The 19,281-nt window shown below is 44.5% G+C and overlaps 1 protein-coding gene across 11 annotated transcripts in view; it reads left to right on the top strand.

The window, feature by feature from the left end:
- The window catches only part of SLC4A4 (solute carrier family 4 member 4), a 197,194-nt gene extending 180,056 nt beyond the window's left edge, over positions 1-17,138 (top strand). For 6 of the 11 annotated variants that reach the window (XM_083458612.1, XM_083458613.1, XM_083458608.1 and 3 more), the window contains 4 exons: positions 657-830; positions 3,310-3,471; positions 9,510-9,589; positions 10,852-17,138. In XM_083458612.1, the coding sequence (XP_083314738.1) occupies positions 657-830; positions 3,310-3,471; positions 9,510-9,589; positions 10,852-10,954 (519 nt within the window). In that variant the 3' untranslated portion in view covers positions 10,955-17,138. Of the gene's footprint in view, positions 1-656; positions 831-3,309; positions 3,472-7,293; positions 7,391-9,509; positions 9,590-10,851 lie in introns of all 11 variants that reach the window. The other 5 variants (XM_083458605.1, XM_083458604.1, XM_083458606.1 and 2 more) reach the window with 1 other exon arrangement.
- The last annotated feature ends 2,143 nt before the right edge of the window (positions 17,139-19,281 follow it).

Here is a 19,281-nt window from a genome sequence, read left to right as displayed (position 1 = left end):
ATCTCAATAGACCTATTCCAGGTAGGACCAACATTGTATACAACCCTAACCCAGGTTATTATTATTTTCCCACTGAGAATTAGCTTGGTTTATTTCCAAGCGAATCAATAATAATAATAATAATAATAATAATAATAATAATAATAATAAATTATTTATACCCCACCCATCTGGCTGGGTTTCCCCAGCCACTCTGGGCGGCTTCCAACTGAATATTAAAAACAACACAGCGTCAGACATTAAAAACTTCCCTAAACAGGGCCGCCTTCAGTTGTCTTTTAAAAGTAAAATAGTTGTTTATTGCCTTGACATCTGCTGGGAGGGCGTTCCACAGGGCAGGCACCACTACCAAGAAGGCCCTCTGCCTGGTTCCCTGTAACCTCACTTCTCACAGTGAGGGAACCGCCAGAAGTCTCAGGCTGACCACTGGGGAAACCCTCCTGTCACTGCAGAAAACCTGCACGATGGCGCTTGTGCATTTGAGGAGAGTGTCCTGCAGCTCCCACCTCTTTTGAGCTTTAAAGCAGTACCAAAGCCTTGTTGATTCCCCAGTCAGGTGCTAGAAGCAAAACTAAACCTACCGTTTGCTTTTTCTGCATTGGCGCGTGCCTGCACCACACTGCTGAACTCTGCTCCTTCTCCTTTCTCCACCCCAGTTCATGGACCGCCTGAAGCTGCTCTTGATGCCTCTGAAGCACCAGCCTGACTTCATCTACCTGCGCCATGTCCCCCTTCGCCGGGTCCACCTCTTCACTTTCCTCCAAGTGGTGTGTCTGGCTCTCCTTTGGATCTTGAAGTCTACAGTGGCTGCTATCATATTCCCAGTCATGGTAGGTTGGTGTGATCATGACTGCCACCTGTTGCACCCATCCTTCCTTCTAGCGCCGCCTGACTTGCCTTGCTGATCAGTGACACAGTTCCACAACCTTTTTCCTTCCCTATCCAAAGACGGAAACAATTTGAACATATTTATTTTGCTGAAAAGTAAGTTTAATAAGGGACGTGGGTGGCGCTGTGGGTTAAACCACAGAGCCTAGGACTTGCTGATCAGAAGGTCGGCGGTTCGAATCCCCACGATGGGGTGAGCTCCCAGTGTTCGGTCCCTGCTCCTGCCAACCTAGCAGTTCGAAAGCACCTCAAAGTGCAAGTAGATAAATAGGTACCGCTCTGGCAGGAAGGTAAAAGGCGTTTCCGTGCGCTGTTCTGGTTTGCCAGAAGCAGCTTAGTCATGCTGGCCACATGACCTGGAAGCTGTACACCGGCTCCCTCGGCCAATAAAGCGAGATGAGCGCCGCAACCCCAGAGTCGGCCATGACTGGACCTAATGGTCAGGAGTCCCTTTATCTTTACCTTTAAGTTTAATAATGCAGTGTGAGATAGAGAACAAGCCTTTCTTTTTCCTTAAAAAAAAACAAACCACCCACAAAACTCACCTGTGTAAATGCTGATTTATTAAAAGGGGGAGGGGAACCCTCCTGTTGTAGAGGTTTTCAAAGGATGTTTGAAAGGAGGGATGGGTGGATATCAAATAATTAGGTATGCTGGTAAGATGGCCAACCTTGGTAAGATGTTTTGCCTTGTTTATTCATCACTTATTCATAGTTTATACATAACCTGGACCAGTCTTCCGCTGAGAAGTCTCTGTCTTTCCTATTTTGCAAAAAGAGAGGTGTCCTCTTGCAGTTGGATTCTATACCTTTCAGGAGTCAGTGGCTAATAATTTGTAGCTTTAATTTGTGTTGATTAGCCATATATTTCAGGTTTGTTTTTTCCTGTTATCTGATCAGGCATAATAGCAGCGAGATTTTTTTTCAAGTTGAGGAAGCCCGGTAGTTGTAGGCTAGAGTTTTGGTAATATGGGAAAGTTTTACTAGTTCCTTCTGTATCTTTTTTCCTTAAGTACTGGGTGGTTTCCTCAGGGCAACAATACAGGGGTAGGGGAAAGGAGTGGAGGGCAGAAAAATTGACCTTCACTGAGTGGACATTTTCATACTACAGTGGTACCTTGGTTTAAGAACAGCTTAGTTTATGAACATCTTGGGTTAAGAACGCTGCAAACCGGGAAGTAGGTGTTTTGGTTTGTGAACTTTGCCTTGGAAGCAGAACATGTTCCGCTTCCTGTTGAATGTGTTCCATTTGTAAATTGAGTGCTATGGGAAAGCACACCTTGGTTTAAGAACGCTTTGGTTTAAGAACAGACTTCGGAATGGATTAAGTTTGTAAACCAAGGTACCACTGTATCCTAGAGTAATTGTGGCAAATTCAGTTATGTGCAGTCATTAGGGCTTTTGCTGTTGTTCCAATGTGCATCAAGAAGTGTCAACATTTTTGGGCCCATGTTCACATTTCAATTTTGAAAGGGTATCACGCCTGCAGGTTATTTCTTCCTTCCCCAGTCACTCCCCTTCCTCTAAAGACAATGCTCAGGTTAATAGACCATCTGTGGAATTTTAAACTCTGATGTATCATGGGCGATTGTTTTTATTTGTTACTGTTTCATGTATTTTTGCGTTTTTATATTGTGAACCTCCCTGTAATCCTTGGATGAAGGGCGGTGCAGACATTCAATAAAATAATAAACAATGATTTCCAGACAGGGGAACCACCATGTCCCTTACTTTCTGCTGCCTCTATGCTGTCTGTACGTAAGATAAACAGAGGCTAGCCTCCCCACCTCTCCCCGCTTCCTGGTGGATATTCCTCAGAGCCACAGATCTATACAATATGCCGCACAGCTATACAATGTGGCCAGTTTACAGGTCTCAGCTAAAAGCTATCCATGTGCAGAATGTCTCTTGCCGGACTTGTTTTTGGTATGAGAGTACTCTGAGGTAGTCGTCCCTTAGGCTGCAGCAGTCATGCAAATTATGTTTGGGTCCCTTTGCTGCAAATTACAAAGTGAGGCTAGGAAATCCTTGTGCTTGCCGTTCTTTTTTCCTCTCCTGTCTTATTCTCCTGAACATCTCCAATAAAGACAGTGCAATTTTGCAGCTCTGCCTGTTGCAGAGTTTACAAGTGGCACTTGACATCATGTTCTCTGAATATTGTACCATTTATTTCCAACCTGCGGGTGACTCGAGAAATTGAAACCTGGAATCTGAGTGGCGGAACTTCCGATCGATTTCAAGCCGGGTTGACTGCAGCGGCCGCTCAGGTTTCAAATATTGTTAACCCCTTCTTTAACAGCCCGGAGGCTGAGAGAGGAGCCATGTGTTGGATCAGGTGAGGCAAAGAAGGTAAGCTTTGATGCCAGAAAGGTGGGGGAGATGTTGCATGTCAGTAAGGGAATGTTGGCTTCTGTCCTGATAGATCCTGGCGCTGGTGGCAGTCAGAAAGGCGATGGACTACCTCTTCTCCCAGCACGACCTCAGTTTCCTCGACGACGTCATTCCAGAAAAGGACAAGAAGAAGAAAGAGGATGAGAAGAAAAAGAAGAAAAAGAAAGGCAGCCTGGACAGTGACAATGAAGATGTAAGGCCATTTTCACCATTGTTAACATTTGTTTTTTTAAAAAAAGTTTTTTATCCTGGCTAACTTGTGACAGCTCTTAAGGTTTGGATTATGTACATAACTATCTTCACTTCATGCCACTTCAGCCATGAAATCACAGGTTCTTGGCTATGTCTGATGCTAGAGATAGAGGCTGATACGCCTAATACACAGGGCTGTGTGTATTTCACAGTTCTGCAGCAGGTGCTGAATTCAATATTGAAGTGGGCAATGCCTGCCAAAGTTTTCAAAAACGAGAAGGAAGTTGGTCTGATGGTTGTGGGGAAGCCAAATGAGTATCTTGTATGGTTCATGGTAACCTCTCTCTAATACTAGCAAAATAAGAGGAAATACTTCGTCAAATTGCAGGATGCAGCTTTCTCAATAATAATAATAATAATAATAATAATAATAATAATAATAATAATAATAATAATAATAATAATAATAATGTTATTTATATCCCACCCTCCCCGGCCAGAGCCGGGCTCAGGGCGGCTAACACCAGTAAAATTACAGCAAAAACATAATGGGGGGGGGGGGAATAAAATGCAGCTTAAAATGCAGCCTCATTTTAAAAGTACCCCATAGATCAAGACCATAAGGGGAGGGAAACATAAGGGTCAGACTGAGTCCAAACCAAAGGCCAGGCGGAACAGCTCTGTCTTGCAGGCCCTGCGGAAAGATGTCAAGTCCCACAGGGCCCTAGTCTCTTGTGAAAGAGCGTTCTACCAAGTCGGGGCCAGTACTGAAAAGGCCCTGGCAGAATTTACACACAATTTAGGTTACCTGGCTACAGGATTTTAATGTACTGTAGCACAAAATAGACATAGCCCAGCTGATGCTCTTTTTCTGCCTAAAATGGATTTCGAGCATCCCTAAGCTGTTGCCCTCGCAATTCTCCGAACCATCCCTCTGCTACACAAAGCTGAGCAAACTCAGACGTGGTGGTCCCACTCAGCCAGTTGAATGCGTAGTTACTTCTGCATTTGGCTGACAATGCAGGATCATCACATCTAAAGGCAAACTTTGAAAAGGAAGCTTCTGTAATCTTTAGTTGTGCATACACCAATAGCCTGTGGAATTTCTCCCTCTGACCATTTTGTGCATCCAGCCAAACATGAAAGTGACCTCATATTTGTCTGGCTACATTGGGATCACAACGCACAAAGGCGCCCAGTCTGTCTCTTTGCGCCCACCTATAGATGTTCTTCAAATGTCTTTTTTTGCTCTGGGGGAATTGCCTCATCACCTGCCTGGTCTGGCACTGAACCCACTGGGGTTCCTGTCTCCTGTATTTCCAGCTCTTTTCAAAAGTGATATTGCCCAACAATGCTTTTGTGAATCCTGACAGCCCTTGGTAACCTTCTCGGGTGGCTGGTTCTAACATGAGTCCAGGAGATGAGAGAGATGGCTGGCAAAGCTTTCTTATGAATGCAGCTGAATTTTCTTCAGTCTCAACCGTCAAAGGAATTCCTGCTATCAGCAGCTTTGATCACACATTACGTTTGTCCATATGAATATGTCCCCAGCAAATTTGGGAAATATGTTCATGAAAAACCACCCAAAGCCTTGCTTTCAAGTCTTGCCTTTCCCAAGTTATGGGAGAAGCGTTAATTTTCAAGAACCTATTCCCCCCTCCCTTATATAATAATAATAATTTATTATTTATACCCCACCCATCTGGCTGTTTCCCCCACTCTGGGCAGCTTCCAATCAAGTGTTAAAAACAATACAGCATTAAAGTCTATTGATATATGACAGTTCCTTCTCCTTTTTCATGTTTATTATGCTCCCAAGTCTTGATTTTTCAGTTAATTCTCTGTTTTTAACAACAATAATAAGGATAAGAATAAGAATAGTATACCGTCCTATCTCAGGGCCCACACAATCTTGGCAGCCATCCACACTAACAGTGAGAATATTATTTTGATGTTTTATTTCCTTTTCATTTGCCTTTTGTTTTAATGCTTTCAAAGCATCTGACTTGCTCAATTACATTCTGCATTGTATGTGTTGTTGGTGATCTCACTTTAGAAACAGCAACAAGAAAAGTGTCTGCCTGTAAGGGTGGCTTTCGATGATCTCTTGATTCCAGGTATTTGAGCCTGACTGACAGACGGGCATGCTAACCCAACTTTGTGCCTTGCAATGTGTTGAATTGTGTTGGGGGTTTTCATTTTTAATACTCATGTGCCTTCTTCAGCTGTCCTTCCACATTACAAAGACTCCCTAGGCCACCGTCGCCATTTCCACATGTTGTTAAGGCAGATGGAAACTTCAGAAGACCTTTAATGGCTGCTCCTATGAGGCTCTGTTCTGGAAGTCAGCAACTCCAGCCCAAGGGGCAGAACCCGGACTGAGGAAGGTCTTTATTGGCCGCTAGGTGTGTGTGTGACACAATTGAGGTGTGTAACTTTCCAGGAAGCTCCATACCGACTAGCCTCAGAAAGCAGTAAATTGAATAAAGGAGGAAGTGTGTGTGTGTGTGTGTGTGTGTGTGTGTGTGTGTGTGTGTGTGTAAGTGTAAGACAGTTGGGGAGCAACAAAAGCATTGCTTACAGCAGCCTTTGCCATCCTGGTGCTCTACTTACTATAGCCCCCATCAGGCCTAGCCAGCTTACATTGAGTGCATAAGTTTGGCGAAAGCTAGCTTACTGGTTCCAGTTGGCGAAGGCTGGTTTCAGGTTTCCAGAAGCATTAGGATAATTACATCAGTGCTCAGCTGCCTCACACACACAGCTTCTCTCCATTTTCCCACCGTAATAATTCCTGAGCCCAGCTGTCATGAAGCCAGCTAGTTTCAGGTGCCACAGCTCCCAGGAGCTAAGTGAATTGTTGTGACATCCCTGGAAGCATGAATACCTCTTGACCACTTCGATCTTTAGGATTGGCTCCACCGTCACACACGGTGACTCAGAGATTTTGCACTGTTAATTAAGAGGCAGTGGTCCATTTATTTATTAATAGGCGGCAGTGTTTGTGCACTTAACATATTTGTAAGTCTGCCTTCATTGACTTCAAGAGAAAACGTGGCACCATCACTTGGCTTTTCTAATTCAGTCATTAGGGTTTATTTGCCATCCTTGCCTGTTCTTCTGTGTCTTTGGTCTTGATGGCTCATCCTCAAAGTGGTGTATTGGTTTCCTGCTCAGACTTGTTGCCAGCAAGGGCTCCCATGCTTTTCATAAAATGAGTGCAAAATGTCTCATGTGACTTGTGCCTTCTGTGGTTAAATTATGGTCATCAAAACCTATAAGGACCTACGAATTGAGGTGTAGCTTTGGGCCGATCCACAAACACACCCGCCTTATACTGCAGAGATGGAATCTGGAGCCCAACCCCATTCTGTTTCCTGAGTTTAGTAAACTACTTTTGGAGCTGTGATGAAGACCCTTCTGGAAGGCATATTACTTCTGTCAAATTAGCAGCTGTGGCACTTGATGACCATGAGCTGCTTGGAGGAGCAGAAGGATGATGAGGATAAACAACAAAATAAAAAAGAAATGCCTATTGGCCTAAAAGTTCTGCAGTACCATTCAAACAACCTTCGCAAAATGGACAGCAGCAAAGTGCGCTGAAGTGCATTGCGCGGTTATTTCCTTAACTGCCAGCAGGTGGAGCTGCTGCCGAACTTGATGCTGCAGTTAAAAAAGCAATAGCAAGTTGGTAAGGAATCCCTGAAGTGCCAGAGCTGGGCTGGTACGTCCTGGATAAATCTGTGGGGAATGGCAAGAGAGAGCGAGAGAGCGCACGGGCGAGATGGAAGCATTCTAAGAAATTTTGTGCACGTTTCTTCCACAGTCCGACTGCCCCTACTCAGAAAAAGTCCCAAGTATTAAAATTCCAATGGACATCATGGAACAGGAACCTTTCCTAAGTGATAGCAAACCTTCCGACAGTGAGTAGAACTAACACCTTGCATGCCTGCTTCAGTCTCAGTTGCACCTCCAAAAAGCAGCTATATAGCGATATATAGATATAGGTTTATATATCTATATATACTTACAATATTGATTTTTTTTTAAAGAAAAAACAAAACCCTTGTTCCGTAGATGTTTTCTTTTCCCCTCTTATATCTACATGTTGTTTCTTTAAACCAGTCTTTTCTTACACAGCATGTAATATATATATATATATATTTGGTTGGCTTTTAAAAATATCTCTTTCTTGTAAGTTTGTTGGTTTTGGGGTTTTTTTGCTTTTTTTCTTTCTTCCCTCCTTTTGTGGCTCCACTTTTTTTTAATTTGCTTTTATCCAGCTGCTAACAGATCCGTCACTAGCTCTCTCTTTCTCTCTTTCTAACCCTCCAAATCAATCCAGCCCATTTATGGCATGGTATATTTCTGACCCCGCACGGTGGATGTGTTTGCACTTTCTAACGCTCTTCAATGATTTCCTTTAGCTCTCCCTCCCTGCTGGCTAATCTTCTGGTTTTGCAGCCTTATAGAAGCACCACCACCACTGTCTCGCGCTGTTTGTTTCCTTAGGATCCACTCACCCGCCAAAAATCAGAACTTAAGCATATAATATTTGTCCACTGTGTCGTTGTTGTTTTTGAAAAAGAGATCATCCTGTGAATCATGTAGCACTATTAACACGCTTGTCTTCCTTTAGGTGGCTTGGGTGATATTCACTTTCTTCTTCCATTTGTGCTAAAACGCGATTGCCTTTTTCATTTCAAAATGAGAACAAAACACTGCAGCCCCGCCTCTGCTTACTCCCTTGCCTATCTTCTGTTTGTTGCTTTATTGATTGCATATGGGGCAGGTCTTGTATGGTTCGGTGTGCATTTTGCTGAATAGGAGGAATCGTGCAAAACTCGCAGGTGGATATTTTGCGAGTTGGTGGGAGAAGAATGCATGGCTTGGTTCTCTGCAGATATAAACCAAGTGGCAAATATCCTAGAGGGGCGAAATATCCGTGTAGACTCGATCAGAATCTACCTGCCCTCATGGTGCCATTGCAACATGCGGAGCAAGAGAACCAGACTTGCAGACTGCCTATTTTGGGTAGGGGAAGATGGTGGAAAGAGATGGGCTTGTTAGACATGCTAATTGAATGGAATGATGCCGGCTGGGTGGGTAGACAGGAAGACGGTAAGTGCCAAAAGCTTCAGATGCAGGAGAGATGGAATAAGTAAGGTGTAGCACTGGTGAGTGGGTTGCTTGGTTCAGGGGTAACTATGGTGACAGCAGAACAATCAGATTGGACCACAAATGTCTATTAAAAAGTTGCTACATCTTGAATACTAAACTGCCATTTTGTTGTCTTCACTGAAGTGTCACAGTCCTCTCCATCCCAGGAAAATGGAGCTTTCCATTTCCCTCTTGAGTGTGGATGGGGATAGAGGTGGAGAAGCTGTGGTCCTCCAGGGGTTGTTGCATTCCCAGCACAAATCAATCCCCAAGCAGGGTGGCCATTGGGCAGAGATGATGGGAACTGGAGCCCAAGAGGGTTCCCATATGTCCAGAATTTCCCAGACATGTCCAGGATTTCCACAGCGAAATTAGCATCCCGGGAGGAATTTCGAAAAATCATTAAAGTGTCCGGGTTTTTGCCAACAGAACAAGTAAGCATCTGTTTGACCAAACAACTTTTTGGGTGATTCCCCCACCCCCTAAAAAATAACTTTTGTGTCTGGACCTTTTACTTCTTGAAATATGGCAGCCCTAGAGTCCAACAACATTTGAAGATCCTCAGCTTGAACACAAAAATATCCCGTGCTGTTTAACGCCTACATGAAACCACTGAGTGGGGTCATCCAGAGTTTTGCAGTACATTGTCTGCAATATGTTGATGGCACACAGCTCTGCTTCTTCTTTTCACTTGGAGGTGTGGCATTCGATTTCCTGGGCCGCCATCTTGCCTTGGTAATGGGCAACTTTGTATTGGGCTCAAGATGTAGCAACTTTATTTTAGCTGCTTTGTGTTTATTCATAAATAAAAGAGGGGTAGAGATTTCTAAAATCAAGCAGTCGATAAGCATTATTATTTTATTTTTCCAAAAAAAATAACAGGAGAAAAATCACCAACATTCCTTGAACGCCATACATCATGCTGATAAAATTCCTTTCCTGCACTCCCACACAATGCCAAGGTGAGGATCTATGTGGATGTATGACCTGCATGCAAACTATTTGTAATTCAGCTTTTTCATTGGTATGGTGGGTTGAAACTCCAGTACAGAAGTTCCACTGCAAATGAAATAAAGCTTTGACAGCAATCTAAATGTGCCGGGATCAAGCCCTTATGCAGAATCAGCAAAAGTGAATGATTCGGTGAAGCTTGTCACTTTCTCAAAATGCCACCGAAACATCGATCCCCTCCGGGCGAAATAAGTCACCTACATAAAAAGTTAAAGCTCTTTTATAGAGCTGGCATTCGCCTAACTCAGGATGAGCCAGGCTGTGATGGATGCATGGGAGATGCTTAAGAACAAGTAATCGTGTAGCAGACGGTGTCCTTTTGAGCGGGGTGGGTGGGACAGAAATGATAACCAGAAAGGAAGGCATGATGCAATAGGGGCAAATGTCAGGTTCTGCACTTAGGCAGGAAGAACCAGCTGCCCAAATATAAGATGGGGGGGGGGAAGGACACCTGGATTGCCAGTAGTACATGTGAAAAGGATCTAAGGATCTTAGTAGACCACAAGCTAAACACGAGTCAACAGTGTAATGCTTTGTCACAGGGACTTATGGGAATTTGCAGCTCGGCAACTTCTGGGGGTCACGAGGTAACCTCATCTTTGAATTACAAGATGGCAGCACCTCCCAGCAAGTCTAATTATGGTTTTCTGCTGTAGAATGTCAATGACCAGGTGTCAGGGCTCTCTGGATGGTACCCACTTGGGGAAATCCGCTTTACGAACTATACCACACTTGCCTTCTCCTTGGGATGTATCAGGAAAGGCATTCTGTGCCAAGGCTTCTAGAATTGCTCCATGCCAGTGTGTTTATTAATGCACGTATCATGTAAGAAATACCTCCCACCCAGTTGAAGCATACCTCCCAACTTTAGGGAACATCTCTGGGCCTTCTCTTTAAACCCAGGCCCATGTTCCAGCACACTGTGCAAGTCCTACATGGCATAAGCGATGCGTAGCACCTTTGTTGTGTTTTCAAACGTTCAAAGGAACATTCAAAGGAACATTATTATCCCATATCTACAGGGACCACTGGCAGAATGGGGTAATTGCAATCAACTCTGTTGCTGTCTTCATATTGCTGTTGGATAGTTTTCATATTATTGCACCCACATAAAAGATAGGGGTGGTTAAAATGAGCAAGGGAGGGGGGATTTATCTGAGTGTATAAATTCTGCTTTTATGATTTTAGTTTTCTTTCTCATCTCTCTCTCCAGCCCTCCACGAACTCCAATGAAAGTTGTGCCTCAAATTAGAATAGAGCTTGATCCTGAAGACAGTTATTTCTGGAGGAGCAAGGGAACAGAAACTACGTTGTAATGTGTTCGTTAATCTTCAGCTGAAACCGGCTTTTTACCTTTTCTTCCTCCTCCTCCTCCTTTTACTACTAGCCAAATATCCAAAATGCTCTCTGCCTAGGTGAAACCAAGGCAGATTCTTCTCTCAAAAGCATTTAGGTGTTTCCCCCCCTCCTTACCTCTGTTTATTTTCCCCCCACTCGCTCCTTTCTTTAATTCTGACCAAGACAGTATTCTTTCTTGGTTTTGCCTTTCAGTCACACACAATACGTCGTACGCCCTCCTCTTGAGCTTTTCAGCAGAGGGGTGGAAGTATTAAGGATATATTATCACAGCTTTGTGAAACGTCAGCAGAACTGACTGGCGGTTTTTTTTAGTTGTGAATCAGTGTTTTTTTTCTGTTTTGGCCCCCGCCCCATGTCTTTCCCCTCTTTATCAGAACAAAACTGACCTCTGGTCTAATTCACCACCCTTTCTCATTAGTCCTCTGCTCCGGTAAAATGCTGCTAACCGTAACATGTTCTTAACATCACCCGTGCTTCAATAGTCTCAAGCAAAGGAATCAAAAATGGTACCTCCCTTTCCCCCATCACTGTTGTGAGTGTGTGGACCCTATCCTTGCAACTTCTATTCTGTCCCAATTTAATGGATTCTTAACCTGTCGGCTGCATTGACAAGTGTTATTTTCTTTTCTTTCTTTTCCCCCCTTCATTGTTTTTGTTTTAAATTATGGGGGCCTAACCTGCGACTTATATTTTTTTTGTCAATTTTTTAACTGTTTTTTTTTTAAAGAATTACTGTAAAAAAAATGAATTTTTTTCCTGCAGCAGGAAACATAATAGTTTTGAGTAGTTCTACCTCTTATTTCTAGATGTCGGACTTTCTCTTTAAAAAAAAGGAAAAGAAGATTAATAATAATAATAATTGTATAGTATGTTATATAATGTGATTTTTACATAAAGAAGAAAAAGCAAAAAAAAAAAAAAACAACCAGAAACAAAACCACAATCTCAAGGGTATATGGCATAGAACTGAAATCAGATAATATTAATACCTTTCATTGGAACCTTTCTTTCTTTCTTTCCTTCCTTCCTTCCTTCCTTAACAACCTGATCACCCAGCGGTTGAGCTTGGACATGAAGCTGAGCTACGGCTAAGCAAATTAGCAAATTAGTTTGTGCATGAAGCTCAAGCTCTCCTGTTTTCTTCCTCCCTCCCTCTCGCCACAGAATAGCTGGCTTTGTGTTACACCCAAATCGGGACTTGCGGTTTGTTTCCTCTCCAAACCGAACACAATCTAAAAGCCAAGGTTTGTTGTTGGTTTCCCAGTTTGGGAGGACCACAGACCACAAGTGCTGATTTAGATTATAATACCAAGCTAGCTAGCTCCATGTTTTGTTCTCCTGCTGGATGAAGGGAGAAACCCGTATGCAAGAGGCTAATTTGCTTAACCATAGTTAGTAGCTTAGCGTCAACACCGAGTTGCAGCCAATGAAGGAATCAGGGCCCAAGTTTAAACGTCGTGATTTTTTTTTGGTGGTTCTGTTGAACGCAACCAGCACAGTCGGCCCACTCTGCTGCCACACTGGCGCCATTCATCTCATGGAGACCTCTGCGCAAACGCCATAAGTGTGAACGAGGAGTGCGCAGCGGAAACAATTTGCAAACTCCCTTCCAACGGGAAATGAGTAAGGTCAAATGAGCAGATGCAGACTATAGTCATGTGTTGAGTCCCTGTCCAGAATTGTTAGCGTTATTTCATTTATACACACTTGTTGGCACGTACGTGTGTGTGTGTGTGTGTCCGCATAGGCAGTGCTTTTTTCCTTAAAAAAAAACTGTTTAGGGGTACTCTCATTTTGACTCGAGAAAATCACCATTTTATAGTTCAAACTGGGGGAAATAAATGCAGTAAATGGACAAAAGTACAAAGATTCACAAAATATTTAGGGGTGTGTGTACCCCCTGAAAAAAGCACTGCACACAGATGTAAACAAAGTGGTGTGGAACTGATGAGTGGGGAGGCACTTTTAATGCCTTAATTACCAGCCTCATTCCTGCCTACCCAAACCTTCTGTAGAGTGGATTGAAAGTCCTCCAGGCAAGGGAGATATCGAGGCTTAGACCCACACTAAGTTACTTTTCACCCTGTGTCAATCTATATAGAGTAAAATCCCATTATGTGTCTTTTTTGGGGGACTGTGCTACTTCATACTGCATGTGGGAGGAATGACATGTTTGTAGTTCCCCCGCAAAAACCTCACTGCACAGAGAGCACGTTCTGGAGAATGGTTTTAGGCTATCCTTCTCGCTGATGTGCTAGGGCAGCGGTTCTCAACCTGTGGGTCCCCAGATGTTGTTGGACTACAACTCCCATCATCCCTGACCGCCGGTCATGCTGGCTAGGAATGATGGGAGTTGTAGTCCAACAACATCTGGTGACACATAGGTTGAGAAACACTGTGCTAGGTTTTTTTATTATTATTATAAAAGTGTTCAGAGAATATTTCCTTCGAGAGAAAATCTAAAACATGATCTCCACCACCTGTAGCCTGGGAAAAGGTGCCCCATGCGATTCTGCTGCGCATATAGATTGGCTCCAAATCCAACTAGGTCCAGGTGCGCAGCGGATGAGATGCAGAGGCATAAAAATAGGATGGGCATTATATGCAGTGGCTGTTAAAAGCCATAATTAGAAACTGGCTGTAGCCACTCCAGTGACTCTCAGAATAGTAGCCAGGCTACTCTTGCAAGGGAGGACTAAGGACACCGGGCATGATCCAGGCAATCCCTGAGCAGCAGCTTGGGTGTGCACCCGGGACATCTCCCTTTTTTCTCAAACAGCAGCTCCTCGTGCTGCATTTGGGTTGAGACTTTAAGGCTCCCCAGAGTTTTGTAGGCGGTTTGGGAGCATGCGAGAGCTGGCATCCCCATCGCGCATAGATTGCTGACCACACCACCCTTCTGGGTTAGGACCAGTGCGCTGTGTATGGGTCTGTATCTACTGGCCCTCTCACACAATAGTAGTTTTGCTCCAGCAGCCAAGTACCTCACTTCTGTGCTTGTCCAAACCACCACTTCATTGGAGACTCCTGTTGTCACAGGTATCGAACAGCGCAGTGTGCCTTGGATTCTCCACTGATCTGACAGTGCAGAGAGCATGGAAGCAAGTTTCTTTTCTGCAGGAGTAAAATCCTGCTCATGGGAGCAGAGACCCATTCGACCTCCCTGGTTTTAGCTGGGAGTGATTCTGTATGTGCACCAAAGCACAAAGCACAAAAGGAAGCCGAGAACCTTGAAACCAACAGTGACATTTTTGAGATGTTATGTGACACACACACACACACACACACACACACACACACACACACACATTTTCCCATTGGTAGGTTCCTAGTGGTCATTGTCTCCCGGCAAGGGTCTTCCACTCCTCAACTTGTACTTGAATTTACTGTGGTAACTTCTGACTATAGAAAATGGCAATGGACTTGAGGGGGAGACAATTCTGTTTTCAGTTGCTTGTACCACTTAAATTGGGGGAGGCGGTGGTGGAGGAGGAGGAAGGAAGGAAGGAACAATGGTTGGAGATATTGCATTTCATGCACTCCTGGCCTTCATCGTGCTGGCTGCGCCATTTATTTATTTATTTTGCAGTTTCCAGCGCTAAGGGTCTATATACACTACAGCTGCAAATCGTTCTTTTTGCCAGTCTAACTGGCATGGCTTCCCTCTGAAAAAGAGCACTGGGAATTGTTGTTCGGTGAGGGTGCAGAGAAGTCTCCGTTCGGGGTCTCCGTTCCACATGGCCTCTCACCACAGAAATCCCCTTAGATGAAGGAATGGCTGTAAAACCAGACTGTGTAGTGTAAAGTTACCCTCTAAATATTTCAGCTACAGGAAATGAGCACTTTTTGTGTAGCATTTGGTTTCTGTGCAGGAGCGTTTTGGTTCCTGCGTGTTGTGAGAGTAAGGCCTGGCTCACACATAATACTAAGCCACGGTTTCGTTAAGCTGCTGTTTGCTCAACCAACGATGGGTTAACCTCGACTTTCACAGATGATCAGACAGACCATGGCTTGTTCCTCCAAAGCTACTTTACAGTTGCTCTTGCCTCATGTCTGTGTTATTTGTTGAACATCTGAGTTGGAGCACCGAAACAAACCATGGTTCAGGAAAGGTGCTGGCTTCACATATAACACCAAGCCATGCCAAGGTTTATAAACCAGGAACAAGCCATGGCTTCAAGGTGTGGTTTTGGGCAGAAAGCTGGTCACAGTGAAGCTGCTGGACAGGGTTCACACATGACGCTAAACCATGGTTTGCCGAACCATGGCTCATCGTTACGTGCCAGCCAGACCCAGTTGTCTCACTGGTTGTCAAAGTTACAGCTCCCTTCTGTTTAAGACCATGGGAGCTATTGGGAACATGGAAGAACGAAGTTTCACATATAAATGGGATACAGAAGAATAGAGAGATGGCTATAGCAACACATTCTTGTGTGTGGTGCCATAGAGCTCTGAGGTTACTGCACCATAAATCTCATCCCATCACTGGACTGTCAGTTGAGAGAAGGAATTGAGAGTGACTGAGTGAAGCATACTTTCAGGATGCACAAAACCCTTCTGATTCTACCAGAAGTAAACTGCTCTGCAGCTTGGAAGCTTGCTATTCTCTCCTATAGTACTGTACACAATTCATGCTGCTTTTTAAAGGACACTTCATAAGGAGTAAGCCCCATTGAACACAGCAAAACTTATTATAGGATTGTGCTGGTGGTCAAGTAAAAGGTAAATGTTCAGAATAGCTTTGAAACCTGTAGATCTTTGGAGCGCAGTCCACAGAAGTTATATTACTTTTGCCACCAACTTGAGTGTGGAACCCCTAGAGATTTAGTGTCATTCTTTCAGACTTTGACATCACATTTCTACGTCTTGGTTATAACGTCGTGGCTACAAACCTTTTATTTATCCCCACACTTCACTTCAAACTCCACAGAAGGGCTAATTGTGGAGCCTTTTGGACAGTCGTACTAAATTAAATTAAATTGTAGAAGGAACCAGCCCTACTCTTTCTTCAACTGCTGCTCTGGGGGTACACACTGCACCCAGTGACTGGTAAGGTTCCCATCCCAGGCACTAAGTCCATGCGTGCATTGCATGAAGCATCTAAGGAAACATGGGAGCAAGGATGGAGGCCCAGTCACCGTCGAAAGGTGGAGTACATCCTGTCATAGTCCAAATGGTCACTCCTACTCTGAAACCGAACTTTTTTGGTCACTCGTTGCTGTTGTGCAAAGGTACGCGGCTTTCACCACAGAGGTAGCAGGGATAGAGGAGTGCCACTCTGTGCGCATTAAGACTCCTGGCCCAGTGGCAGTGGCTTGTAGCTTAAAATGGGGGGCGCTCAGGCTATGAATGTGTGGTTCAAGTCTTTTTCTAGATCTTTAAGAGCCACCAGGAGCGGCAAGAGCCGAGAAGGCAAAAGGGAAGGAGGAAAGGTGGCTTTGATCGGGCCAGTCAGAGAGGCATGATTGGCCTCACTGAGGACTACAGCCTTAGGAAGGCGTGCTGCTTACACCAACTTCACAGCCAAACTCTGCAAAGAGGTTTTTTCTTTTTTGCTCAGGGCTAATGTTGAGTGAAACTTTTAAAGAGCCAGAGATAACTTTGTCCCAGACATAGAATGTGAACGTACTGACCACTCATGTCTGTCTGTCTGTCCTTTTCTGTCTCATTTCTGTAGTTCCTCCCCGATACAATACATGCATTCACATTATTTCTCGGAATCAAGATGCACTTTCAGATACTTTTTTGTTGTTATTTGTTGTTGTTGTTATTATTATTTGTTCGTTGTAAAACTCTTATTATAAAAAGTCTGTACTTGCTTTGGAGGAATGACTTATTAAAACGAAAACACAGCCACTTTATTTTGAAATGAAGTAGATCAACACAGTGGAACAAACAGGAATTTTTCAAGAGAGAGAGAAGAAAACATTTCAAATTGTTGAATGATTCCCCCCCCCCCCCCCGGAATATGAAAAGTAAAACCATGAGATTCCTTATTGTAAAATTATAGGATTTTACAGTTTTATGAGGCTTTCTATTGTGACTTTTATGGAATCAAGAAATGAAGAAGATGAGATATTTTAGCATTTATATTTTTCAAAATTAAATGTATACTGAAAATAAAGTAACTTTATGCATTTATCTGTGTCGTCCCAACTTTTTTTGGTTGCTTGCATGCCTTCTAACATAACACATGGATTGGTTTTTGCCCTGTCTGTAACCTGTTCTGCAAAGTTGTCTTCTGTATGGGCAAACCAGGAATCAAAAAGATCAGGCGATCTCCAACTAAGTCAATCAGAGTAGACCTGTTGATATCACTGAATGCCACTCGCCAAACCCAAGGATTCACTGTGCTCCCTGCAAGACTCTGTTGCTTCATTTCACATTTGAGAGAAGTTCCTAGCATTCATGGTTGGTGGAATATTTTCTGGCAATGCTTGGCTGCTTGGTTTACACTTTCAGCAGTGGAGGAGAACAAGAAACCCACAGCAAAATCCAATAAACCGCCAGGTATTGCTGGAGGGAAGGTGAATGTGTGAGCTAGCAAGCAGTAGCGGCACTGAAAGGGGCTATAGCCACTGCCATACAGCTGCTGCAAGCACTCTGAGGCTTCTCATCCACAGCCTCCTGTGAGAACCAGTGAAGGCTGGCCATTACTTCCAGCCAGTACAGGGGGTGGCAGCCTCTTCCCCCTCCGTCTTGGCGTTACCCGTAGAGACTCAGAAGAAAGGAGGATGGGGTCAAGAGTAGAATTAGTTGGCTCTGGCTTCACCAGTTGTTGACCTCCTTGACTTTTGCCACAACCTGATAGGTCCAAGACACCGCTGGTTAGAATTGTGGCAATCTTAATGCCCTGGAAGGGATGCGGGTGGTGCTGTGGGTTAAACCACAGAGCCTAGGACTTGCCGATCAGAAGGTCGGCTGTTCGAATCCCCGCGACGGGGTGAGCTCCCATTGCTCGGTCCCTGCTTCTGCCAACCTAGCAGTTTGAAAGCACATCAAAGTGCAAGTAGATAAATAGGTACCGCTTCGGTGGGAAGGTAAATGGTGTTTCTGTGCGCTGCTCTGGTTTGCCAGAAGCAGCTTAGTCATGCTGGCCACATGACCCGGAAGCTGTACACGAGCTCCCTCGGCCAATAAAGCGAGATGAGCGCCGCAGCCCCAGAGTCTGTCACGACTGGATCTAATGGTCAGGGGTCCTTTTACCTTTACCTTTAATGCCCTGGAAAGTTTTGCATGTACCCCAAAATAGAGGGAGATGTTAGCCCATGTTGCCTTATTTCGTCGGGATTCCTTGTGTGAATTAAGCAAATTCATCCCACGAGTGACCCGTGCACCTCTCTTTGTCTTCTTGCAGACGGAGAGCTTCAACCTCCCCATGCATTTGTCGCTCTTGTAGATTCTCCCCAGTCTAAACAGTTCCACTTGTCAAAAATCCCTCCATTTCCATTGCCTGGATTGGGCCAAGCCTTGCAGCTGAGGCCTGACCGGTGCTGAGTAGAGAGGAATGATTACTACTTGGGATAATATTCGTTGTTTTTGGAAGCCTCTGCCAGAAAACATGTTATAATCACAGCAGGTGCTTGAACTGAACCCTAGTCCCTCCCTTGGTCAGTGTTGCTGGCTACTTGCCCACCCAAATGGGGGCCCGGCAGACCTCTGAACCTTCCCTGGAGTTGACAGCTGTGCTGTTGTTCTGGATGTATAAATCAGAGCCAAAGACCTGGCTTTTGATATACGTTAAAACAGTACGGCAAGCAACGCAAGGTGTCTTTGTTGTAGCAGCTTCCTGTAAGAAACACGCAGGTGCTCAGCGCTTAAAATCTGGCGAGACGACACTGGCATTATACCCAACAGGAGGAGAGAGAGGCTTTTGCTGGCTTGCTTGCTGCTTTTCTGAATTGGGAAACATCCACTGGTGGTGGTTTGGGGGTACACTGAGCTCCTAAAAATTAGGAATGGCTAAGTAGACTAGGGATGCGGGTGGAGCTGTGGGGTAAACCACAGAGCCTAGGACTTGCCAATCCAGAAGGTCGGCGGTTCGAATCCCCGCAATGGGGTGAGTTCCCGTTTCTCGGTCCCAGCTCCTGCCAACCTAGCAGTTCGAAAGCATGTCAAAGTGCAAGTAGATAAATAGGTACCACTCCGGCAGGAAGGTAAATGGTGTTTCCATGTGCTGCTCTGGTTTGCCAGAAGCGGCTTAGTCATGCTGGCCACATGACCCGGAACCTGTACACCGGCTCCCTTAGCCAATAAAGCGAGATGAGCACCGCATCCCCAGAGT

Source organism: Podarcis liolepis (genome assembly GCF_965112155.1).
Source record: "Podarcis liolepis genome assembly, chromosome: 9".
NCBI lineage: Eukaryota > Metazoa > Chordata > Lepidosauria > Squamata > Lacertidae > Podarcis > Podarcis liolepis.
This window is presented reverse-complemented; position numbering and strand designations above follow the sequence as displayed.